This window comes from Alosa sapidissima, chromosome 1, assembly GCF_018492685.1.
Source record: "Alosa sapidissima isolate fAloSap1 chromosome 1, fAloSap1.pri, whole genome shotgun sequence".
Taxonomy (NCBI): Eukaryota; Metazoa; Chordata; class Actinopteri; order Clupeiformes; family Clupeidae; genus Alosa; species Alosa sapidissima.
The window spans coordinates 3,822,881-3,850,380 of record NC_055957.1 but is presented as its reverse complement, the minus strand read 5'-3'; the positions used below and the strand labels follow the sequence as shown (position 1 = coordinate 3,850,380).

Sequence of the window (27,500 nt, the reverse complement as noted above, 5' to 3'; positions counted from 1 at the left end):
CTGTCCACACCCACAAACAGATGAGCGTTGGTGGGGTTGTGCCGACACACACACACGCACGCACACACGCACACACACCAACACACACACACACACGCACACACACGCAGTAGCGCTCAGCAAAGTCCGTCTAGTGCCTGATTGTTCCATTATCTCATCATCTCTGAGGTCGCACGTCACATGACTCCTCGGCCATGGAATGCTGGGTAGGGAGGGTGCATCTTCCCTTCTCATCAAGCCCCTCCAAAACAAGAAGAGAAAAGGAGGGAAAAATCCCCCAAGTCAGGGGCCGAGGGGGGTCAAGACCAAAGTCCACAGGAAAGGCCGGCATCCTGAGCTAAATCGCCTCCATTTCCTAGCTGGAGTCGGCCCCATTGTCAGCTCCGATCCATCTGCCCCTGACTGCAACAATCTCAGCTATTTATGCCGAAAAGCTGACAGCAGGACACTCTATGCAAGTCTGCCCCTTAGCCTTCATAACTTGTTTTCTCATTTAATCTGAGGAAGTAAAAAAAATAATAAATAAATAAATAAATGTCATGTTGTCTTTGGTGGTGCTCCATTTAGAAAGAAAAAGGGACCAAAATAGCAGAGGATTATTTCACCTTCTCGATGCTGCCAAACGGCTATTAAGTACTATTCGTGATGTGGCTACGTGAGATGTTGATTGTTAAAGGAAACTGGTGACGACCTTTACCAGAGCCTGAGAAGGCCCATTAACTCCCTCCAAACTTTTTGGCCCCAATTACGCAAGATTTGTTATGAGTTACAACAGCATGCCATCCAAGAAAGCCCTTCATGTCTAAAAAGGGAACAATCCTCAGCAAGCCAAACATACAGAGAGAGAGAGAGAGAGAGAGAGAGAGAGAGAGAGAGAGAGAGAGAGAGAGAGAGAGAGAGAGAACCTGAACAGTGAGACAGGCAGCAGAAAATACTAGAGTGACGGCAGTATTCAGGGAACATGCCAGAGCCTGGAAGTCATTTCCTGTTGGACAGAAGACCTTTATGGAATTCTATCGGAGCTTCTCACGTCACACAGCAGGAAAGCAGAGCTCCCCCCCCAACACACACATACACATACCCCTAGAATGTGTGGGAGTGTGTGTGAGTAAGTGAGGCAGTCCTGGAACACACACACGTCTCCCTAGACTAGACTAGACTAGACCAGACCAGACCAGACCAGACCAGACCAGACCGCATCTCTTTCCGTCACCACGGTTGTGCTCCTTAGCAACCAATAGCTCAAAACACTGGAAAGAAATGGCAACTTGACCAACGCAGAGCCTCACAAAAACTGACCGAATTGAAACTCAGGAGTCATCAGTGACGCAAACAAGCCACCGTTGGTCCTGCCGCCCCCCCCCCTCTTCAACATCATTAACGCTCCCCATTCTCATCTTACTAGCAGGAATAGAATGACTTCCATTTAGTTTCCGTCTCCATCACGTGTGATTGCGGTGGCACTGCTGCTGGGAGTAGCTGTAGCCTCACCATGACGACAACGACAACAACTGATGATGATGATGATGATGATGGTCATGGAGAGTACAGTCTGATTCGGAACTCCATGACAGGAAGTGATGGGGTGGAGTCCGCGGACACGTTCCGGCCGCAGTGACTGGACAGCACCCTCTGCCAAGCACTGGCTCGGTGCGGTGCGGTGCGGTGCGGGATGGGCCGAATTACAGATTCACGTCGAGCGGCACACTCTGCCTCTGTGCAGTGACTCTGTCTTGGTCGGCACTGCTGCATTCCATCTGTTTTAATGGGGTTCAGTTTGCACTGCCCTGGATTCCTGGGATTTCAATAAGTCTGAGTGCAGTGTGTGTGTGTGTGTGTGTGTGTGTGTGTGAGAGAGAGTGAGAGGTCTCCTGAGAACAGCTATGTTTAAGCACCGGTCTCGAGCCATCGAGGATGATAGCGCCTCCCCTGCACTAAATCATGCGTGCACACTCCAAAATGGTTAACGAGTGACACGGCATGGAAATCATAGCAGGATATTCGCCGTGGAGGGACAAACGCGCAGCCAAGAACAACACCCTCCACTCCCCCCCACAATGCATCAGAGATTCGGCCTCTCTCCTCCCCTTTGCCGAGTAGCCACTGCTCAAACACTAACAAACACCAGGGCCTTATGTGGTAATCAGGGGAGAAATCAGCAGAAGCCCCCCTCCTCACAACAGAAAGCCTCCAGCATTGCCAAGAGTAATATTCAAAGCACAATAAGGACGGTGGTTTTAGGTGATCGGCGTTCCAATCGTTAAATCTTGAATAAAGCTCCGGTGAGAAAAACTGGGCAGGAAATGAACACTGATCAATAAGAGAGTGCTTTCCTGGCATTTCCTTATCTAATCCATTCAAATCGCCGCTGGGGGACAAACCTGGGGTGGGACGGAGCAACGAGACGAGAGACGACAGCGATGACTGAAAACGTAACTCCGGAGACACTCCTGAAAGCAACTCTGTCTCTGGCCATTAGAGCCAGACGGCTTTGGTGTCTAGGCCATTAAAAGATAGAAACTCTCCCCAAGCTGCATCGTTTAAAAAGCACAAGTTATTCTGCCCTACGCCCTGCTAAAGGCACGCACCTTCCCTTCAGTACCATAAACATGACACGTATTTGGCAAGACAGCTAAAAGCATCAAACTGCCCACTGGCTATAGTCCGGAGAGAACTCAGCTGGACAGAACATTTAAGCACCATTATACACATGCTGCTGATGCAGCTTTTCACATGACCACATCACAAGCAGGCTGCATCAGGACCCCAAGCGATGAGGAGAGTGTCCAAGTCCTTATGGATGTTGCTATAGCATCCGTGGAATCCATAGCATCTTGATGGCAGAGGGCATCTCGCAGCACCTCATGGAACAACTGATGCTGTTTATGTTTATCCTAAAAATGCAGTCTAGTAATAGTAGTTCATTCTTTATTGCAAACGTAATAAGGTCAAAAGCATCATTACTCTTCTTGAGAGCTGTTTGCAACCTCTGGGGCTCCTGTGTCTATGTTCATGTTTGAAACTGGTGAACAGGCAAAGTACTACAGTAGTAACAGCAAGACTTTAATTCCCAGCAGGCAAACATACTAAGAGATGTGTTGGAACATGGAGAGCCAAGGCTAAGACAGCGTTATAGTATTTGACTTAGAAGAAAGCTAGTCTTGAAGTTAGTTCAGTCTTGCTTCATGAGAGCAGACACACACACACACACACACACACACACACACACACGATGTGTGCTGTTCAGCAGTGTTGAGGGAACTGAAGGGGCCTTTCAGAATGGCCAACCTCTGACCAAATAACCACCCACCTGACACATCAACCAATCACTGCAACCCAACAGGCCCATGTGACTATATGACCATACTACTGGTAAACAATTTACAGGAGCTTGATCTAAAGCATGCAGTGATACCAGCCACCAGGGGGTCATGGGGAAATCCAATGAGATAAGCTCCCATACAAACTAATGCAGTACTATTCAACTACAATAACGCATTTCCCAGTCAAACCAGTCCCGCTCCTGGACATAATCCTTACGCAAACTGCATATGCATGTCAGAAGCTATCTATACAGTACCCGTGTGGATAAACCTTTCAAGCAAACACAAGAGCAACACCAGAGACAAACATCTCCAAACAAATGCATCTGCTGTTTGCAGAAGTTAGCTGTGTGTGTTTCACATACCCATGTGTGAATGATAACAATGAGGCCGATAGAACTGTGGTGAAAACACAACTTATCCTGCTTTGGCATCATATGCATCACCTCATCCCAGGGAGGGACAGGACAGCACACAGCACACACACTCTCTCTCTCTCTCTCTGTGATGACAATACCATGCCGAGCACATAAACAGACACTAGCATGGGCACTCTCCATACTTCCAAGCATGAGCAGCTGACATAGGAATGAATCTGGCTGCTGATCTAGTGCAGAGGACAGGCCACATGAGGCCCAGATCTCTCCCTCTCTGCAGAGCTCAACACAGCAGTGACACACACACACACACACACACACACACACACACACACACACACACACACACACACACACACACACACACACACACACACACAGCAGGAGGTGAACTCCAGTGGGCCATGGGCACCACACCACCAGTCCCCCTGGAGATACTAGCTGGTGTGGCGTGTCCTCCTCCAGGTAAACGAATGCTCAGGAGGGAGGGTGAGCTAATGACTGCCAGGTGGCCATGGCTGGTGAGAACCCATTTATGTTGGGGCCTGCAGCCTGAAGTACCAACTATTAACACGCTCTGTTCCCAAGATGGAGATTAGGAACATGATGTTGGACCCCAGCGCCCCCAATGCACCATCCACCACTGTGAAGTTCTCACCATACCAAATATAGCATAACAAATCATGAATACAATGAAATTGCATTCAACCATGAGTTCAATTTCTCTGCATCGGACCCCAGAAAAGATCATCTTCTTATCCAGACCCAGACTGGACCTAAAGTCACCAAATCTACCTGAATCTACCCTGAATCTACACCAAAGCTATACTTAATCTATGCCGAATCTGCACCAAATCTATGCTAAGTCAGCACTAGACCTGATGCTATCTCGGGTGGTGGTCACACTCACACTAGATCACTTAATAAACACTGTACATGGCTTACAAGGTCAAGGTTTGAGTGCTAGCTCAGAGAGATTAAAAAGCTGCATAATGATTAACAATATGTCCTTTGCCCAACCGTCTGGGTCATTTGTGGTTGTTCTGGTTCACTGCTTCCTTCATGTTCTTCAGATCTTCATGTTTCAGGCTATTTATTGAAAATTGTCATACAAGTCCATCCAACCATAAAAATGATCAGTAACATTAATTTTTGCACACATTCGCTCATCGACTGATGAGAATGTCTTACAAAAAACTCATAAACGACGTGCTTTTTGTTTTGCTCTCCACTGGGGGGAAATAACAAATGGATGGAGCCTTAAGATGTGGCTGGAGTAGAAAGAAGCATTCATCTCTCCCCACAAGCTCGCCCTCATGTGCCCAGAGCTGCAGAGCATGGGGAGGGACCCGGGGCCCACAACAAACACACTCCTCAGTCATTGAGCAGTCCTAAAGTGCAAAGGCCTTGAAAAAATTAAACTGTCATAGATTGAAGCTTTGCACACTTTATGGAATGTGAAGTATTAGAGGGATTTTGCCACCCCCGCCCCCCCTTCACACCACAGCCAGTCTTTCTCACTATGAACTGGGGCAAGTGGGCAATCCACAAAGACTACACCGACTCTTTCCCACGCCTTTTACATCGTCAAATATACTACTTTGGGGATTAGTGGCCATTACTGTTGGCACATAGCTAACTGGTCTGGTCTCCTCTCTCTGCTAGACGCTTATTCAAAGTTAGAGCTTAATCACTAGCTCATGTCTCCAATTCACAGCACTTTGCAGCATTTGCCTGGAAGTGGACATTTGTCATGTGATAAGGTGTTTAAACGGGGAGTAACGGGGAGTGTACCAACGCAAGAATACACAGCCAGCCTTGTAAACAGAGCTTTGAAAGCAACAGAGCTGGGTCAATGTTCTCACTTATCTCAAGACAAGACGTCAAGCGAGCACCAAACGGTCGTCTGTTCATGCACATCATGATCACTTTGTTCTTACCGAGTTCTTCCACGAGCTTTAGCATGACCCCTCCAATGTGAATCTCCCCGGTGACCCGCAAGGAGACGTCTTTATGGAGGTCGGTCACATGCATCTTCAGTTCCCAAGTCCCGTCGGCGTAGCAGCCATCGGGCATTCGTATACCGTCCAGCGCCATCCTGCAGACACCAAAGAAGCACAACAGAAGTCAAATCGGCACTTTCCGCTCGTTCAACTTCAAACCGGCTGGCTGCGCCTGATCCACGTCAGCTAAAACAGCGAGAAGTAGCTGTGCGAGTCTGCTGTGGTAGCCTACTGTGATTAGGTTGAAGCCAGTCTGTTACATTGTTGCATTCAAAGGTGTTAAAAGGCCCAATGCAAGCTGGAAAACATTGTAGTGGAAATAGGCTAGCCAGCTGTGACGCGCCTGAATGAAAAGGCGTCAGAGAGTTTTCAAAGGAATTGACAACGCTGTCCTAAAACTAATAGGTCTTAAAAAGTAGCACATAGCACACATTTAACATTAACACCAAGTAAAGCTGACTGAAGTCGTAGAAACTGCGTCATTTTCGTCAAAATAGAACAAAGCACAGGCCAAAAGATCGTATACACTTGAAAACTGTGAACTTAGGTAGATTGACCTTGTTTCAGCGCGTAACACAACGAATGGGCTTCTCACCTGCTTTATCTAACGGTAAAGATAAAGGGAAATATGGGTCTGATTACGTAAGCAACTCCACTACAAGTCAACGCAAACTCCCTCGGCTATGGGAGGAATACAGCGGGAATCACCCACCGATATACAGAGGGTAAAGTTCGTTAGCAATTATTTAATGCTAAACAAACACTTACATATAATTTTGAAAGCGAAACTGGTGAGCGTTTTGTAAGATGACCAATCCGTTATTGTGCGTAAAGGGAAAGCATAGCTATGGGAGCTAGAGCAAGAGGCGAAAATCTGTTAAAAGGTTCACTCACCTTCACAAATACACCAACCCAAAACCAGAAAAACCGCTCAAACTTCCGATACTTCAACAGTCAACAAGTTTTTCTTACTTAAAACCATATATTCAATCTAAACGGGACAAAATCCAAAGAACTCTTCCAGCCGAAGTATCCCAAAGTGTCTCCTCGGGTTTTGAGCTAATGGAGACCAGTGTCCGTCTCTTTCTCCCTCCCTCCCTCTCTTGCTCCAGCAGATAACGTCACTGCTCCAATCCTACTTTTCCTTTCAAACGGTGCGGGCTCACCCCTGCCAGATATCCTTCAACTGCCCCCCTCCTCGTTTTATCCATTGTGTAGAGACGCATTAAAAATTCATTACTGTAGTTGTCCATTCGTTTAATGTGTGTTCATTTGAATGGCTACGTGGCGCTTTACTTGTGCATTTATGGTTGGGGGCTACTTGAACTGATTTTAATGTTTGGTTCCATCCTCAATCTTTCAGTGGAGACCGCGGAGAACACCCGAGAATGCAGTTTGAGTGTGGACTTACTGGATCGTTTTCCCGGTGTAGCCCAATTAAGGATTTCTTCAACCGAGTAGGCAATTCGTACGGGATAGATTCAACAGTTGATGGGCTTCGGCGTAGTGGGACGTAGTGACCGCTGCTTACGCTGCCATTTAAGGGAATAGTACGGAGGTTGCGGTGGTACATCCGGGGAACGCAATTGGTTACTCGACTTGAAATTTGCACACCGTTAGTCACTATAATATAAACATTACAACATTACATAGATAATGTTGTATTTACATATCGCAGTCAGTCTGTGTAACTTCAAAAGCAATGTTAGTTTTTGCTGTAATATATTTGATTCCATCCACTGCATTTATGTTTTCACAAAATTCCTTGCAAAAAAAATAAAAAAATCATTTTTTTTTCTGTGTAAGCCTACAGGCAATCCCTTAAAGTTCAGATGCAAATTTGTCAGGCAGATATGGGTTTCTCTCACTCTTTTCCGCTCTCTCTCTCTCTTTCTCCCCTTATTTCTGCCCTGTGAAAACCCCTTACAAGGAGTGTAAGTTGTTTTCCACGAACTTCTATTCATTCTTTCTCTGAGACATAATGTTCAAAAAAAGGAAATAGACATAATCACGTATCCTATCTCTTAACCAGCTTAGTCCAACACACAGAGGCATCAGAGAGCCCATTTGCGTCTGTTCACCCCTTGCTCCCCACATATGACAAGTCAAACAGAGTTCACAGACCACTTAGCATCTTATTTATGTGGCCACGATGTCCCGTGAAATCACATAGCCTTAGGCAGACTTTCTGGCAACGGCAAACAAAGCTGCTATATAGTGAGAGCACTTTCCCTGGCCATTGTTGATCATTTGGCGAAATTCACAGAAGCCTCAGTGACACACTGTTGAATCAATACTATATGTCAAAGGAAAAAAAAAAAAAAAAAAAATATATATATATATATCCATCCCAGTTGTGTTGTCATGAGCACACAAGTTGCGTTATGATATACTTTACGCTGACTACTTTATGGCTTGTTTCATTCTGAGTTGTTTGGGCTTTACATCACAAGCTCACTTGAGTGGGATTCCTGTAGCTAGCCAGTTTTAGCGTCCAGGGACCGCAGTATAGTACATTTCAGAGCATTAGAGGCAGAGGGAATGTGTGGCTTGGCTCTGGGGCGTCCTTTTCTGTTTTTCCATCAGGTTCTCTCTCTCTCTCTCCTCCCTCTTTCTCTCTCTCTCTCTCCTGTATAGAGCACCTCTCCCACTTTTTCTCTCTTTCAGTTTTTTCTTTCACTCCCCTTTTTCGTGTAGCTCTCTTTCCTTCTCTCACTCCTTCTATCTCTCCCTCCATCCCCCTCTCCAGGCTGTCAGGGAGGCATGAGGCTTGTTCACGTCTGCTGGCTGCTCAGGCTGCCTCCAGATCCAGCACAGGAATTTGGGCTGCAGCCTGCATCTGCATCAAAGCGATTTATAACCATGCTCCCTCTCTCTCGCGCACACACACACACACACACACACACACACACACACACACACTCTCTCTCTCTAGCACACACATAAACAGACTCTCTCACTGTCTCTTCCACACATACACATTCTCTCTCTCACACACACTTTCCCTCTCTCTCTTACACACACACACACACACACTCCCCCCCCCTTTCTCCCCCACCTCTCTCTCTCACACACACACACACTTTCTCCCCCTCTCTCTCTGTCACACACAGTTTCTCCCTCTCTCTCTTTCTCCCTCTCTCTGTCACACACACTTTCTCCCTCTCTCTCTCTCCTCATGCCCCCCTCTGCACCCATGTGTGTGTCTGGCAGCAGAGCCATTGCCTTTTATAGGCAGTGTTTTAATTACGCTGTAAACAGTGTGATGTGAGCAGGAGATGCAGAGCAGTGCAGTGCAGAGAGAGCAGTGGGGTCTGCGGTCTATACCGAGAGTGTGTGTGTGTGTGTGTGTGTGTGAGAGAGAGAGAGATAGAGTATGTGTGTGTGTGTATGTATGAGAGACAGAGAGTGTGTGTGTGTTTGTGTGTGTGTGTGTGTGTGTGAGAGAGAAAAGTAGCACAGCACTAGTACTTAAGAGGAAAGGTCCACCTCAGCCAAAAGCAGCGACTTTAGAGCACTGGACTGGTAAGAGATGTGTATAGACTTGAGAGGTATTAATTTGTTGAGAATTGTTGAGAATTGCTTTAAAACTTAAACTGTTTACCATGTTGTTAGTCGTTTTGGCTAAAAATGCGTCAGCCAAATGTAATGTAATGTAATGCAATGTTGATGTCAGTAAATGTAGATGTTTTGGAAGCTGTGTATCTATGGGATATGGGACCCAGCTGTAATAAAATAATAAATAAATATTAAACAAACAAACAAAAAATTATAATCAAGAAATCATTCTTTCTGTACTTTTTGTTCAAATTCATCACACTTTTTGTGTATATGAGTGTCTGAAGTCATGAAAACATATTGGAGGCAGCATCAGTGCCAGTAGAATAATGATGTTTGCTGCCATCTTGTGGTGAAGTTATTCAGCACACTATGGTGTACGTCTAGCCTGGGCCACATCCTGTTCAGTTGTGGTCAAACAATCCAGCAGTCAGTCAGAGTTGAAGACTGGAAACTACCCCAAGTGGACCTCCAGAAGCCCTGGGCATGCAGGAGAGGTTGAAGTCTGCTGAGATGGTTTAAGATTGGGGTTGGATTTAGGGTTACAGGATCAACTTACTACTGCTCCCCGAGCGCCGCTGTTGTTGCAGGCAGCTCACTGTGCCGGGATTAGTGTGTGTGCTTCACCTCACTGTGTGTTCACTGTGTGCTGAGTGTGTTTCACTAATTCACCGATTGGGTTAAATGCAGAGACCAAATTTCCCTCACGGGATCAAAAAAGTATATATACTTATACTTATACTTAGACAGATGGTGGCAGTGGGATGCAAGACTTTATAGTCAAAACCTTGTCATGCATTGGGGTTGTGATATTTAACATCACAATTTTTACAAAAGTTAACAAAGTTGTTAAACTTTATACTTCAAGTCTACCAAATGGCTCTTTCCTGAGGAAATGTTTTGTTCAAGAAGTTAGAATTAAATCAAAGAAAATAAAAATCTGTATCCAAAAAAAGAGATGTTTAATAAAAGGTTAGTAATACAGTGTTTCGAATGGCAGTTTGGGTCCATTGCCACCATGGTTTATTGCACAATCTCCTTATCGAGCTTCTCCCATCAAAACATCCAAGTAACAGTAACATCAGAACAGCTTTAGTTTTCGTTCATCTGAGAAGAACAAGAAACAGCAATGACATCATCAGATGGAATCTCAATGCAGACACATTCTAGAACACAGTTGGCCACAGTCCAAACACAGGCTCTTGCAGGTCAGAGTGAAACGCAGCCATTCATTCCTGGACATCAGCCTCATATTGACACGCAAACAAAAGAGACAGGGCAGATATTGTGCATGGCATAACAAAGGATAATGCTCACCCTAAACAGGATGAACTACATGAAGAATGCTGAATGACGGGGGCATAGAAAAAAGACAAAAAGAAAAAAGAAAACAGTTTGTGATTATCAAACATCTTTGACGTCATAAGCCCTCAGAAACAATCACACAAAGCTTTTCTCTGGAAACGCTCCAACGTTGAGGTCCAGTTTGACCAAGTCGTCATCTGAAATATGAGGCATTTCTGGAAATCAGTGGCCTAGCGTTGTTTATGTGCTTGTAATACTGAAAGCAATGGCTGATCTAATAGCTCTTAAAGGGGGGTCATGTTAAAGGTTTAGCCATCATCACAAACTAGCTAAACATACCCGGCCAGACAAACAGCCGGGGCATGCAGGGGAGGATAGATCAGTGTGCTTGCAGCGCTATATGGCTGCCTATGGTACAATATTCTCACTGTTAGTATAAAAATATAACAAGTCACTTGCATGCCATTTTGAAATGGAACAAAATATTGTATTATACTGTATATATTGGCATATATATATATATATATATATATATATATATATATATATATATATCTACTGTGTGTGTGTGTAATATATAATATATATATAGCATCTCATCACTGATCTAATCACTGATCGTCTGGTCACTGCGATGAAGCTGTAATGGTGACAAATCAGGACAGGACCAGACATGACAACGAGGGTAAGGCCCATTATTTTCTTCTAAAGCTTCTTCTCTGTGCAATTCAAGGCTGTGCTATTCAGCTTGTGCAAGTTTTTGCATGGTCTGTCATGTCCCTCATTACCAACAGCTACACGACTACATCAGAATACATGTAAGTGCTTCATAGGGAATCCACTATGTGTCCATATAGCCGGTCACTCTGCAACTGACCCAGGAGCGTTGGGGCAGATCCAGATCGGAGTCCAACCCCGTCATCTAGATTTATTTGACTCCGGTCAAATCTGGGTCGGAGCCGTTTCAGAGTCACCGGCTACTTGGGTTGGGCCTGAAATAGGTACTGTGGGCCCGGGAAGGCATTCTGGTCCAGTTGGTGATATCAAAGTAAGCCATCACTCACACACTCAACATGCAAGCAGCAACAGTGACCCCAAGCAGTGGAGACGTCGGTTCAGCTACCACAGAGACGCGAGGAACCGGATCAGAATGGGCAGGAATGGAGCAGGTTCTGATATGATACAAAGAGTCTGGATCGGAACAGATCTCCAGAACAACGATGAGATGAACACATCACATAAAAAACAAAACAAACAAACAAACAAACTAACACAAAAACAGTTCAACCAGTCTACATGTGAACAGGAGTCTCTTCATTATAAAGCCTTAAAAAGAAATAAATGGATCTTCTACTTGCCCTTCCAGTGAAATCATGTACATAAACAAACAAAAAAACACTAAGAAACAGTAATCTATATTAACATAAATGCATGTCTCTGTAACCAATCGGCCACCGTTAACAGCCCTTACCAGTGACCAGTGTCTTTGCATATTAGTTCTTTTGACACCTGAGAGGTCCTTAGAAGACAACATCGGAGCCCTAGACTTTAGCGGGGGTTTATCTGTGCGTCCCCACAACGAAAACACGCCATCTTCCACACTGAGCAACAGACAGGGACACGGTGCGTGGCGTGGCGTGGCGTGGCGTCCCACTCCAGGACAAGTACAGACTTCAATGCTGCCGTAAGATTTAAACGGAAAAAGTCAAGACTACAAAACATATATTCTCTTGAGTTTAAGTGATTTGGAGTGTTTATGTAAACAGTAGTAACCAAGGGCTGACTTTTTGTGCAGTGATTATAATAATGCTCTGTTTTCACCGTCCAATCGCATGCCAACACCTGAAATATAACATCTCTGATTGGTCCTCGAAAATGGCACGAAGGATGGTGACAACGTATTGGTCATCTCCCTCTATGTGCTGACCTAGCCACATAATGGATTGGACATGTCTCCCAGTGGCACTGACTGACCTCGGATGACCTTTCAAGGTTGGCGTGATGTTGATCCAGTGACCAATCACGTCTCTGTCTCTAGTGTGGACCTCAAAGGGACAGAAAGTGTTGGCGGCCTCTGAATAACCTGCAGTCGCATGACGGACCAATTCCACTGCTCCGGCGAGCCGCTCACGACGCTGACCGCCCTCCCTCCCCAGTGGTGTGTTCCTGTCTCTGAGCCGTGAAAACACACAGCGTGACCTTTTCAGTGCCATTCAAGAGTGCGCTGGAGGATGGGAGCTGGTCAAGGCTGGCTGAGGGGCCATTACGACCTCCAAACCACTTCTAAACGCCCCACGCAGATGCTGATTCCAGCCACACTGTCGTCATGGCAATTGGACGGCCACTGCAAATGCAGGCATCGGCGCGACCCAAAGAGGGTTGCTGGTGCCCCTGTAAGGAGCACGTCGGACCTGTCCACAGAGGTCAACTCTACAGCAGAAACAGCGAGCTGGACTGCAGCTAGCTTTTGCTTTGGATGCTTTTTCAAGAGAGTGAAAACAGAAGTCCCACAGCCCTATATAGACTTGCCTCAGACATGCATGCAGTTAATGAGAGCAGGCCCAAGATGCACTGCTGAGCGGCCATCTACTGTAACGAGGCAGGGGAGTTGATAAATGCCCAGTGTGCCATCTCAACAATGGCAAGATAGCGCAGACCACAACCAAGACAAACAAAGACGAGAAGGTAGATCTACTTCATGGAAAGCCAGCAGGCTGAAATATCAGCACCATCAGTTTGTGAAGTTAAAAAAAAGGGCATTGCTTTTGAGCAGAATCTGAAGACATCTTTTCTGTCGTTAAACATTGGTGAGATGTTTGACAGCTACTTCATGCTTGATTATATCAAGGTCCACTATAATCTGGAATAGGAAAGGTAAAAATATGCTTTTTTAAACATTTTAGTCTCACTTTAGTCAAAATGGTGCAAAAAAAAAAAAAAAAAAAACGGAAGCTTAACTGATCAAGACTGTTTCATAGGGAAATATATTAATTTCTAGATAAATAAATACATCTTTTGACCCCTTTGACATTTGTATTGTATGTTTGCATGGTTACCATGGTTACAGAAGTTTGTTTTGCTTTGCACAGGTTCGGCCATCATCACTCTCCTCCATCTCAGAGTTCTACATGAGGTCATGCTCCCTGACACAGGAAGATTATACATGGGAGAGAGATAGGAGGACATCAAAGAAGAGGGTGTGTGTGTGTGTGTGTGTGTGTGTGTGTGTGTGTGTGTGTGTGTGTGTGTGTGTGTGTGTGTGTGTGTGCATTCAAGTGTGTCACTTTTTTGTCATCAGGTCCATTGTAGCTGATACACAGTTCTGGTAATATGCATTTTTGTAAGGTCCAGATGTTTTTGACCAGGACATGGCTTTAGACACACACAACCGTGGTAAACGCCTCTCCAAACGCAGAGCCCACATCCATATCGTCCATGCTGGTGTTTCTGGGCGTGCATCCTTAGAGAAGACATCTGACCAGCTGTACAGTCCTTCACGGGACAGAGAGGCGACTGAAGCATTTAGTGGAAGAGGAGAAGAGACGGACTGTCCAACGTATGGAGGGAGCAGGATGGACACCAGGATGACCTGGAACAGTCTACTGTGTGTGTGTGTCCACAGTGCCATATATGTTAGCGTGTGTCTGTCTGAATGTGTGTGTGTGAGTGTGTGTGTGTGTTTGTAAGGGGAATAGGTGAGTAAAAGAGTTAATAGGTCCACAGTTCGATCTGTGTGTGTGTGTGTGTGTGTGTGTGTGTGTGTGTGTGTCCACAGTGTTCCCCATCAGGCAGACTCGTGGCTGGGCTCCTCCGGTGACTGCGCGGACTGTCTCTGCTCATAGATGAACGTGAGCAGGAAGAGCGCCACGTCCAGGTTTGACCAATAGGCTGTGTGCGAGGTCACTGCTGACCAATAGCGGCTCTCCACCATGCCCTCGCGCAGCTCGAAGTCGATGCGATGCTCCAGCTCCACTGAAACAAACACACACACACACACACACACACACACACACACACACACACACACACAGTGAGCACAGTGGCAGATAAAGCAGCTCCAGCAGTAGCTGCACATGGATGCTGATATCAAAACAACACTATGGCTGAGTCTCAAACCGCATACTTCCCTCAGTACACTGCTAGTCTAGAGGAATACGCCTGGATTCAGGAGAAAATAGGGCGGGGGAATGTCTCTGATTGGGAACAAAGCCTTTTCACTAGCCAATCGCAGAGAGGTGGCAGACCTTGTGATTATGCACATGTACTGGGTGTTTCATGAAAATACCGCCGACAGCGGACTAACAACCAATACAATGGCGTTTAGTTTGCCTTTGCAAATGAGACATAACTTCTGCAGAGGTTTAAAGCAAATGTTGTTACGAACTTCAATTTCTTAAAAAATCGACTATAAACATGCTTCAATTACGTTTGCATCGGCAGCCATTTCGCACTGGTTTCAGTAGGAACTTTTTCCCATGAACACGACGGAAGTGAGATCAGTGAGCGTCTCTGAAAGTAGCTGTTTTCCGGTTGTGAAGGTTTTGGCCCAGAAGTTCATTCAGCATAATGCAAACTTCTGGGTACCCAGATTAGTACACTGCTAGTGTGCACTCAGCACATACTTCCGTCAGTACACTGCTAGTGCCCACTTCAGTCAGTACACCTCTAGTGCAGACTTTTCAATGGTTAGTATTGTCCCAAAAGGAACACTTATGTTAAAGCTGCAGTTGGCAAGTCTGACAGATTAAGGGGACTAAGCCAAAATTTTGAATGTTTACAACTCTCATGCCCCTCCCCCACTACCACCGAGCATCCTCTCATGGAGTTTGTGCTCGTCAGTGCGCAACAGACAGCACCAGACTGTGATTGACAGTCAAATCTCACACAGCCCTGCTCTGATTGGACCAGAAGAACCGGGAGCTGTGGATTTTTGCAAAACAAATAACAGGCTCTAGGTGGAGGTAGAAGTGCGGGTTTATTTCTAAAACCGGCTGATTTATGTTGTTCTGTCGGAGCATAGTGTCGGTTTCAGTGAATATGATCAAAAAAATCTTGCCAACTGCAGCTTTAAAACACAAACCGGAAGTGACGTCCGTTGGCGTTTAGTGACACTGAACTTTTTGTCATCCGGGTACTTTTTTGTTTTGTTTTTGCGTTCTCTGCACTAAACTAAGTATTTGTCGTGTGCAAGTAGGCGGTTTGAAACACAGTATAGTTATTTTACCTTCAAATCAGAGGTGTAAAAGTCTGGCTTCAGAAAGTAAAAGTCCTGCCATTGCCACAACTATTCATTAAACCAGCTGATGGGACGTGTGTGTGTGTGTGTGTGTGTGTGTGTGTGTGTGTGTGTGTGTGTGTGTGTGTGTGTGTGTGTGTGTGTGTGTGTGTGTAACTCACATGTACTATCCATGATGGTGGAGTTGGAGGTGGATTGGGACAGGGTGGAGTGTGTGTGTATGTGTGTGTGTGTGTGTGTAACTCACATGTAGTATCCATGATGGTGGAGTTGGAGGTGGATTGGGACATGGTGGAGAGGCCGTAGGCTGACTGGCTCTGCGTGTGGGTGTGTGTGTGGCTCTGAGCTGGGTTGGGGTTGGGGTTGGGCTCCTGGTCCTGGTTCTTCTCGTCGCTCTCGGAGAGCCCGGTGTCCGTGCCCACGCCTGCCGGCTGGCTGCTGGAGCGCGAGAAGCGGGAGAAGATCATGCCCCCGATGCCCTTCCCAATGCTGGCAGCGCCTGGGGACGGAGAGAGCGCACACACACACGGGTGAGCACCACACACACACACACACACACACACACACACACACACACACACACACACAGGCGCTACATGCAATGTACTAACTCAACACACTACAGGCAATATGTTAAGGGTTGAAGCACAACACACTGCAAGAAATGGCCCTCCAAATAGACGGCAAATTATTACAAATCGAAGCACATTTGTGTTTAAAACAAGCAAATGTGGCTGTCAATTTGTCTTGATAAGAAGTCTTATAATAATATGTTTTTAAAGTTTCAATCATGATATATTTATCATATATTTATCATTTTATTTAATTTCATAAAACAAAAACAAAAGAGTGCCTTGCAACTGTTGGGTTCCCAAAGAACACCAAAGAGCCCTTTTGAATGTCCATATGAAAATATCTCTGATATTTATTCAGAATTCTGTATTTATTTCTCAGTCTTTGAACTGTGTTCGCTCTGGAGAATATCTGTTGTACTTTTATACGTTTATAGATGTGCAGTGTTTTTGTACTTACATGTGTAATGTTTTTGCACTAAACGTTTTTTGTATTCTGATGTGCAGTGCTTTTATCAAACACTTCATGTGACTTAGTCATGTGTCATATGACTTAGTTCACCAGGTGGCCATTTGCGTGCTCATAGGCTGCTAGCCATGTGATCACCTGTTGAATTGTGGAGAGAACCCAAAGGCCACCACTTTGTCAGGCATCAAGCCAAAGTGTGCAAGCATTTTTTTAAAAACATAAAGCCACGTGAGAATGAAGGCACGTGAGAATGAGAATTTAATTCTCATGAGGGCCTCAGACTTTGGATCGAGTCCCAGCAACTTCTTGGATCCCTAACTGAAGAGCACCAGAGGAACAGCCAGTCCTTTACTCTAGCAGCACTCCTTACAATTAGTTTTTAGCACTTTCGAATACTTGATCTTTTGAGCACCAGAGGAACAGCCAGTCTTTTACCCTGGAATTCCTTTGCAATTAATTTGTAGCACTTTTGAATAATTGATCTTTTGAACTTCCAAGCGCTTTAGACTCTTTCTTCGTTAAGACACCACTGAGCATGTTTACCATCGATGTGCCGATTGGGCTGTTGGTGGGTTTGGCCTCTTGTGGTAGTTAGCTGGCTAATTAGCGGAACTGACTCTTACAGGAAACCTGGTCTTCAAACCAACAGATCTTAATGAAGATATGCAAAAATCTTGGGGAAAAAAGGCACTTGTCTATAGAAAAGGTTTAAAATGCCTTTATTCTAATAGGCAAATCTACATGATTAAACCTTCTTCAGGAAACCAAAGAAAGTTAGATGCTGAAGTTCTGTTTTTTAATCAATCAAATAAATAGTGGCAGCCAGGCAGCTACAGCGCTACACTCTGGGGGCATTTATGTGAGCCCTCATGTTTATGCCCCCATGTAGCGCTGTAGCTGCCTGGCCGCTTTAGCTGTTGGAACTAGAAACTCGAGCTAGGTAGAACAGATTGTTTTTGCCGTTTCTTTCATACCGACAGTACTCGGTGACATTGAGAAACGGAGATCTATGTGAAATATCGCAGGATTTATCCTTTAAAATAAAGGCATTGTAACCTTTTACACAGACAAGTACTTTGGTTTTCTTCAAGATAGTTTTAAGAAGCTCTCCTGATCTACAGTTTATCTTAACTGGTAATCAAGATAATTGTAGGACCCAGGAACACAACAGTACTTTGCTGAAGTTAACTGGCCAAGTGTGAAATCCCTCACAAATTCCTGTCCTGCTGTGGATTCTAGAGAACCGAGAGAAAATCTCAAGCACCCAGATAAAGTGGAGAACATGTGGGTTCCACACAGACCACCACAGCAGAACTTGGAACACAGCAGAGCATTGGGCAGCACAGAGAAGAACACTCTGCATTATGGGAGAGATCACCATTCCTGCACATGGAGGCTTCAGTCTCACAGAGGGACGGACAGCTTGGCTACTGCTCCACTGATTGACCAGCTCCTGAAACCAGTACTGTGACTGCACTGCCAGTCAAACAGCGATCATGCAATCAGGCCCAACAACACTTCAACACAGGGCCTGATTTAGTAGCACAACTCAAAGGTTTAACCGGTGCTCTAGAGCACCAGCTATCAAGGAGAAGTTTGGTTCAAAATCACTTCCTTCATCAAACCGGTTTATACCAGACTATGACAGTGGCTGTTTCTGGACAGCTCTGGCTGGATATGGCATGATGCTAGCAGTCTGTGGTGTACCTCCTAATTACTTCCACGTGATGGCAGTACGGTGCACCTCCTAAAGACTTCCACATGATGGCAGTACGGTGCATCTCCTAAAGACTTCCACATGACGGCAGTACGGTGCACCTCCTAAAGACTTCCACATGACGGCAGTACGGTGCACCTCCTAAAGACTTCCACATGACGGCAGTACGGTGCACCTCCTAAAGACTTCCACATGATGGCAGTACTGATCCGTTTAAGTCAGAACTGCAGCTCTGCCACTTCCCAGAAGCCTCTGAAGCGGAGCACGAGAGATCCTGCTGCTCTCCCCGAGCGTTTACTACTGTGTGAAGAAATCACTCCGAGGGCACCAGGACAGAACAGCTGCCACTTAACACTCCTTAGAAATGACTCTGGAATAAATACGCTCAGTTCATCAACCGTCTATGCTGTCATCACGTAGAAGGAAAACAATTATGCAAGAAACAAAACATTCCCTTTTGACTTTGTTAATGTGTGAGTACATACTCACACATGGATTCATGCGTTTCCACCCGACCAACCAAAACACACAGATCCACACACACATGCTTGTGCGCACATGTGCATATAGAAAGATACATGAACATACATACAAACAACAGGAAGGCTGTTGCAAGCAAGACTCTTGACTCCAGCTTCTCTGCTCCTCGAGTCAAGAGCAGCTGTGCCACAGAGACCCCTGGTGGTGAAAGTGTGAATGTCAGCACATTGGCTGGTCAATTATCTGCCTGGGCAATAATTTGCCATTTTTGGGGGGCACACTCCAGCGGTGGACGTCAGGCCTTACCCATGATGCCCGCCTTGCCCAGGTTGGTGATGGACTCGCCGTAGTGGCGTCGTGGCATCACCGGAGAGGTGCTGGGGCTCGGGATGCTCTCCGTGTCCGACACAGAGTCCTTCGTCGGGTTGAGGAAGGTGATGCGCATCTCATCGTAAGGGGTGGGGTTGGTGGTGTTACACCTGTACAATAACACAAACAACAACCCATCCACGTGAGATCCAGCGCATTCAGGAAGCATTCAGACATTTTCTTCTTTTTCTTTTTTGTTTCACTTATTGCCGTTTCTCTAGCCTAGAAATCTAGACGCACCCTAGCGGCGGCAAATTAATTTGCTCAGCCTGTACGTCTAGTATCGAACCATAGGGATTTCTATTGGCTTAGCACCGTGGATGTTCTCCAATCACAGTGCTCTATTTTGTTAGAGAGTCTTAAGGCGGGCTTAACAGGATAACGACAGTCCTGCGACTGTGAACAACAAGGAAGGTGGCTATGGCGAACGAAGAGCGGTTGTTTGAATCGGCGTTGGCGTCAACTTTGGAGGAGTTGGACTTGTGCTTTTCTTTGAAAGTTGAGCAAGACAATGCACTTAAGTCATTACTTTCGAAGAAGGATGTATTTGCCGTTTTGCCGACCGGATACGGATATGGTCGTAGCGCTGGCCTATTGCATGCCTAGGCAGTTTGAAAGACAATTCTCTGCCCGCCCCTTGGATTAAGCGAGGTGAATGGTTCGATGCCAGACTATACATCTCAATGATATAGGATGGCCCCGCCAGGCTACCGTTTCTCAGCTTTGTAAAATAAATTTGCAAACACTTCAAAAATCTGTTTTTTGCTTTGCCATTGATCAAGGGGTGCTGAGAGTGGATTGGGGGGGGGGGGGGTGCGGAGAGTGGATTGGGGGGGGGGGGGTTCAAAAAGGGCAAGGGTCTTTCAGAACACAACGTCAGCTGCTCTGTTTGGGTCTCCCTGAGTCACCATCGCTACGTGGTCAAACGTCCAGAAATCAAAACAGCCCACGGCCCTCCGATCAGTCCTGAGTAATGCAAGATGTGAGGCCCTGATTGTGTCAGGATGTGCCTCCATTTGTTTAGAAAACACACTGGACACACCGATTCAGGCTCCGGGCTCAGGAATGCGGAGATGAGGGTATAAATAGGCCGTATAGAGATTATAAATAGGGAGTCAGAGGAGACAAAACCAACAAGTGCGATTAGTAGGAGCTTTAGCAGAGATATAGGGTTGCTATGGCGAGCGGCTTATGGTTGCTGTTAATATGGTAACAGTTGATGTGGTTTATAGGTGAAAGAACCTGAGGTAACTCTGGGCAACTGTAGCAGTCTATGGGTCCTTTTCCTCATCAAACATAACATCACTAACATCAGCAAGTTTTTAGTCCTGAGATATTGTTGGAGTGTTCAGGGAGTTTTTAGTCCTGAGGTATTGTTGGAGTGTTCAGGGAGTTTTTAGTCCTGAGGTATTGTTATTGTTGGAGTGTTCAGGGAGTTTTTAGTCCTGAGGTATTGTTGGAGTGTTCAGGGAGTTTTTAGTCCTGAGGTATTGTTATTGTTGGAGTGTTCAGGGAGTTTTTAGTCCTGAGGTATTGTTATTGTTGGAGTGTTCAGGGAGTTTTTAGTCCTGAGGTATTGTTGGAGTGTTCAGGGAGTTTTTAGTCCTGAGGTATTGTTATTGTTGGAGTGTTCAGGGAGTTTTTAGTCCTGAGGTATTGTTGCTGTGTTCGGTCACTAGGCGTCCTGATTTCATTACTCCAGTCTCCTGACTCTCATTCCAGAGGGCAGACAGAGGGAAGCAGTACTCACAGGCCTCACCTCAGAGGGGGTATAGACACAGACACAGACACAGACACACACACACACACACACACACACACACACTCACCTCAGAGGGGATATAGACACAGAAACACCACCCCACACACACACACACACCTCAGAGGGGATTAGGGCTGCAGCTATCGATTCTTTTTGTAATCGATTAATCTAGCACTTTATCGATCGATTAATCGGATAATTTTTTTTTTTTGCATTTTTAAACAACCAAAACAAATAATGCATAACGAAAATGACATGGCTGTAAAATGACCAAGCAGCTGGCACAGAGGTATTTATTCCAACTCAACAAATAATGCATAACGAAAATGACATGGCTGTAAAATGATCAAGCAGCTGGCACAGAGGTATTTATTCTCCACATTTGGCTCCAGAACTAAGCAGCTGGCACAGAGGTATTTATTCTCTCCACATTTGGCTCCAGAACTAAGCAGCTGGCACAGAGGTATTTATTCTCTCCACATTTGGCTCCAGAACTAAGCAGCTGGCACAGAGGTATTTATTCTCTCCACATTTGGCTCCAGAACTAAGCAGCTGGCACAGAGGTATTTATTCTCTCCACATTTGGCTCCAGAACTAAGCAGCTGGCACAGAGGTATTTATTCTCTCCACATTTGGCTCCAGAACTAAGCAGCTGGCACAGAGGTATTTATTCTCTCCACATTTGGCTCCAGAACTAAGCAGCTGGCACAGAGGTATTTATTCTCTCCACATTTGGCTCCAGAACTAAGCAGCTGGCACAGAGGTATTTATTCTCCACATTTGGCTCCAGAACTAAGCCCAGAGAAGAGGGGCAGCAATGTAATGTATTAATATGCACAACACGCTTCATGCTGTAATCTAGACCTGACAGCAGTGTAATGTATTAATATGCACAACACGTTTCATGCTGTAATCTAGACCTGACAGCAGTGTAATGTATTAATATGCACAACACGTTTCATGCTGTAATCTAGACCTGACAGCAGTGTAATGTATTAATATGCACAACACGTTTCATGCTGTAATCTAGACCTGACATCAATGTAATGTATTAATATGCACAACACGTTTCATGCTGTAATCTAGACCTGACAGCAGTGTAATGTATTAATATGCACAACACGTTTCATGCTGTAATCTAGACCTGACATCAATGTAATGTATTAATATGCACAACACGTTTCATGCTGTAATCTAGACCTGACATCAATGTAATGTATTAATATGCACAACACGTTTCATGCTGTAATCTAGACCTGACAGCAGTGTAATGTATTAATATGCACAACACGTTTCATGCTGTAATCTAGACCTGACATCAATGTAATGTATTAATATGCACAACACGTTTCATGCTGTAATCTAGACCTGACATCAATGTAATGTATTAATATGCACAACACGTTTCATGCTGTAATCTAGACCTGACATCAATGTAATGTATTAATATGCACAACAAGTTTCATGCTGTAATCTAGACCTGACAGCAATGTAATGTATTAATATGCACAACACGTTTCATGCTGTAATCTAGACCTGACATCAATGTAATGTATTAATATGCACAACACGTTTCATGCTGTAATCTAGACCTGACAGCAGTGTAATGTATTAATATGCACAACACGTTTCATGCTGTAATCTAGACCTGACAGCAGTGTAATGTATTAATATGCACAACACGTTTCATGCTGTAATCTAGACCTGACAGCAGTGTAATGTATTAATATGCACAACACGTTTCATGCTGTAATCTAGACCTGACAGCAGTGTAATGTATTAATATGCACAACACGTTTCATGCTGTAATCTAGACCTGACAGCAGTGTAATGTATTAATATGCACAACACGTTTCATGCTGTAATCTAGACCTGACATCAATGTAATGTATTAATATGCACAACACGTTTCATGCTGTAATCTAGACCTGACATCAATGTAATGTATTAATATGCACAACACGTTTCATGCTGTAATCTAGACCTGACAGCAGTGTAATGTATTAATATGCACAACACGTTTCATGCTGTAATCTAGACCTGACATCAATGTAATGTATTAATATGCACAACACGTTTCATGCTGTAATCTAGACCTGACATCAATGTAATGTATTAATATGCACAACACGTTTCATGCTGTAATCTAGACCTGACATCAATGTAATGTATTAATATGCACAACAAGTTTCATGCTGTAATCTAGACCTGACAGCAATGTAATGTATTAATATGCACAACACGTTTCATGCTGTAATCTAGACCTGACATCAATGTAATGTATTAATATGCACAACACGTTTCATGCTGTAATCTAGACCTGACAGCAGTGTAATGTATTAATATGCACAACACGTTTCATGCTGTAATCTAGACCTGACATCAATGTAATGTATTAATATGCACAACACGTTTCATGCTGTAATCTAGACCTGACAGCAGTGTAATGTATTAATATGCACAACACGTTTCATGCTGTAATCTAGACCTGACAGCAGTGTAATGTATTAATATGCACAACACGTTTCATGCTGTAATCTAGACCTGACAGCAGTGTAATGTATTAATATGCACAACACGTTTCATGCTGTAATCTAGACCTGACATCAATGTAATGTATTAATATGCACAACACGTTTCATGCTGTAATCTAGACCTGACAGCAGTGTAATGTATTAATATGCACAACACGTTTCATGCTGTAATCTAGACCTGACATCAATGTAATGTATTAATATGCACAACACGTTTCATGCTGTAATCTAGACCTGACATCAATGTAATGTATTAATATGCACAACACGTTTCATGCTGTAATCTAGACCTGACATCAATGTAATGTATTAATATGCACAACACGTTTCATGCTGTAATCTAGACCTGACAGCAGTGTAATGTATTAATATGCACAACACGTTTCATGCTGTAATCTAGACCTGACATCAATGTAATGTATTAATATGCACAACACGTTTCATGCTGTAATCTAGACCTGACATCAATGTAATGTATTAATATGCACAACACGTTTCATGCTGTAATCTAGACCTGACATCAATGTAATGTATTAATATGCACAACACGTTTCATGCTGTAATCTAGACCTGACAGCAGTGTAATGTATTAATATGCACAACACGTTTCATGCTGTAATCTAGACCTGACATCAATGTAATGTATTAATATGCACAACACGTTTCATGCTGTAATCTAGACCTGACATCAATGTAATGTATTAATATGCACAACACGTTTCATGCTGTAATCTAGACCTGACATCAATGTAATGTATTAATATGCACAACACGTTTCATGCTGTAATCTAGACCTGACAGCAGTGTAATGTATTAATATGCACAACACGTTTCATGCTGTAATCTAGACCTGACATCAATGTAATGTATTAATATGCACAACACGTTTCATGCTGTAATCTAGACCTGACAGCAGTGTAATGTATTAATATTTCCTGATTTCCTGTTGCAGAGACCACAAGCAGTACGTGTCGGGAACAACACCTCAAGCACTCTGACCCTGAGCACGGGGGCCCCTCAAGGGTGTGTGCTCAGCCCCCTGCTCTTCACACTGCTAACACATGACTGTACAACCACTCACAGCTCCAACCATCTGGTGAAGTTTGCGGACGACACAACACTGGTGGGCCTCATCACTAAGGGCGATGAGGCTCACTACAGAGAAGAAGTAGACCTGCTGGCTAAATGGTGCAAAGACAACAACCTCCTGCTAAATGTCAGCAAGACCAAGGAGATTGTTGTCAACTTTCAGAGAGGCCACAAACAACTGCCACCACTGTCCATCGACGGAGATGCTGTGGAGAGAGTGAGCAGCACAACATTTCTGGGGGTGCACATCAGCGACGACCTCTCCTGGACCACCAACACAGCATCACTGGCGAAGAAAGCCCAGCAGCGCCTCTACTTCTTGCGCAAATTGAAGAAGGCAAGTGCCACGCCTCCTGTCATGACTACATTCTACAGAGGGACCATCGAGAGCATCGTCTCCAGCAGCATCACAGTGTGGGGCGGAAGCTGCACAGATCAGAACAGGAAGACCCTCCAGCGCACTGTTAACACAGCTAAGAGGATCATTGGAGCACCACTCCCCTCCCTGCAGGACATTTACACCACCCGCCTCACCCGCAAAGCACTAATGATTGTCAAGGATACAACCCACCCTGCACACGAACTGTTCAGCCTCCTGCCCTCTGGAAAGCGGTACAGGAGCCTCCGCTCCCGCACCACCAGACTGGCAAGTAGCTTCATCCACCAAGCAATCAGGATGCTGAACACTCTACCCACTCTCCCATCACTGACAGCCCCCCCCACCCACCAGCCAACCAGGAACCTAGGAAACTAGGATCCTGTCTACCAAACCCCCCCCCCCCCCCCCAGTTACTTCATGTAACTGTTAAGACTATAGAAATATACAACACAACTACCTCTATTTTTTTTTTTAATATATGTCCTATATTTCTATTTTGATACATACATGTTCTATATTTCAGTCTTGCACTTTAATTTAATGTTTATTGTCTATGGCTATGTCCATAGTATGTCTATGTCTGTATTTAAAGCATGTCTATGTCTGCATGGGAAAGTAAGAAACGAAATTTCAATTCTTTGTATGACCAGTGCATGTAAAGAAATTGACAATAAAAGCCGACTTGACTTGACTTGACTTGACTTGATATGCACAACACGTTTCATGCTGTAATCTAGACCTGACATCAATGTAATGTATTAATATGCACAACACGTTTCATGCTGTAATCTAGACCTGACATCAATGTAATGTATTAATATGCACAACACGTTTCATGCTGTAATCTAGACCTGACATCAATGTAATGTATTAATATGCACAACACGTTTCATGCTGTAATCTAGACCTGACATCAATGTAATGTATTAATATGCACAACACGTTTCATGCTGTAATCTAGACCTGACAGCAGTGTAATGTATTAATATGCACAACACGTTTCATGCTGTAATCTAGACCTGACATCAATGTAATGTATTAATATGCACAACACGTTTCATGCTGTAATCTAGACCTGACAGCAGTGTAATGTATTAATATGCACAACACGTTTCATGCTGTAATCTAGACCTGACATCAATGTAATGTATTAATATGCACAACACGTTTCATGCTGTAATCTAGACCTGACATCAATGTAATGTATTAATATGCACAACACGTTTCATGCTGTAATCTAGACCTGACAGCAGTGTAATGTATTAATATGCACAACACGTTTCATGCTGTAATCTAGACCTGACATCAATGTAATGTATTAATATGCACAACACGTTTCATGCTGTAATCTAGACCTGACATCAATGTAATGTATTAATATGCACAACACGTTTCATGCTGTAATCTAGACCTGACATCAATGTAATGTATTAATATGCACAACACGTTTCATGCTGTAATCTAGACCTGACAGCAATGTAATGTATTAATATGCACAACACGTTTCATGCTGTAATCTAGACCTGACATCAATGTAATGTATTAATATGCACAACACGTTTCATGCTGTAATCTAGACCTGACAGCAGTGTAATGTATTAATATGCACAACACGTTTCATGCTGTAATCTAGACCTGACATCAATGTAATGTATTAATATGCACAACACGTTTCATGCTGTAATCTAGACCTGACATCAATGTAATGTATTAATATGCACAACACGTTTCATGCTGTAATCTAGACCTGACATCAATGTAATGTATTAATATGCACAACACGTTTCATGCTGTAATCTAGACCTGACAGCAGTGTAATGTATTAATATGCACAACACGTTTCATGCTGTAATCTAGACCTGACATCAATGTAATGTATTAATATGCACAACACGTTTCATGCTGTAATCTAGACCTGACATCAATGTAATGTATTAATATGCACAACACGTTTCATGCTGTAATCTAGACCTGACATCAATGTAATGTATTAATATGCACAACACGTTTCATGCTGTAATCTAGACCTGACATCAATGTAATGTATTAATATGCACAACACGTTTCATGCTGTAATCTAGACCTGACATCAATGTAATGTATTAATATGCACAACACGTTTCATGCTGTAATCTAGACCTGACATCAATGTAATGTATTAATATGCACAACACGTTTCATGCTGTAATCTAGACCTGACATCAATGTAATGTATTAATATGCACAACACGTTTCATGCTGTAATCTAGACCTGACATCAATGTAATGTATTAATATGCACAACACGTTTCATGCTGTAATCTAGACCTGACATCAATGTAATGTAT

General features: G+C 44.1%; 2 protein-coding genes across 6 annotated transcripts in view; both read right to left on the bottom strand.

Moving 5' to 3' along the window:
* fermt2 (FERM domain containing kindlin 2) overlaps positions 1-7,098 on the bottom strand; it is an 80,626-nt gene extending 73,528 nt beyond the window's left edge. The window contains 2 exon segments of the mRNA XM_042087171.1: positions 5,641-5,798; positions 6,598-7,098. Coding sequence (XP_041943105.1) covers positions 5,641-5,797 — 157 coding nt within the window. The 5' untranslated portion in view covers position 5,798; positions 6,598-7,098.
* A 3,136-nt stretch (positions 7,099-10,234) lies between these two features.
* Positions 10,235-27,500, bottom strand: part of ddhd1a (DDHD domain containing 1a) — a 49,268-nt gene continuing 32,002 nt past the window's right edge. For 3 of the 5 annotated variants that reach the window (XM_042087081.1, XM_042087110.1, XM_042087088.1), the window contains 3 exons: positions 19,347-19,519; positions 16,050-16,301; positions 10,235-14,538 (listed from right to left, as the gene is read on the bottom strand). In XM_042087081.1, coding sequence (XP_041943015.1) covers positions 14,351-14,538; positions 16,050-16,301; positions 19,347-19,519 — 613 coding nt within the window. In that variant the 3' untranslated portion in view covers positions 10,235-14,350. Of the gene's footprint in view, positions 14,539-16,049; positions 16,302-16,660; positions 19,239-19,346; positions 19,520-27,500 lie in introns of those variants that run through there. The other 2 variants (XR_006030900.1, XM_042087098.1) reach the window with 2 other exon arrangements.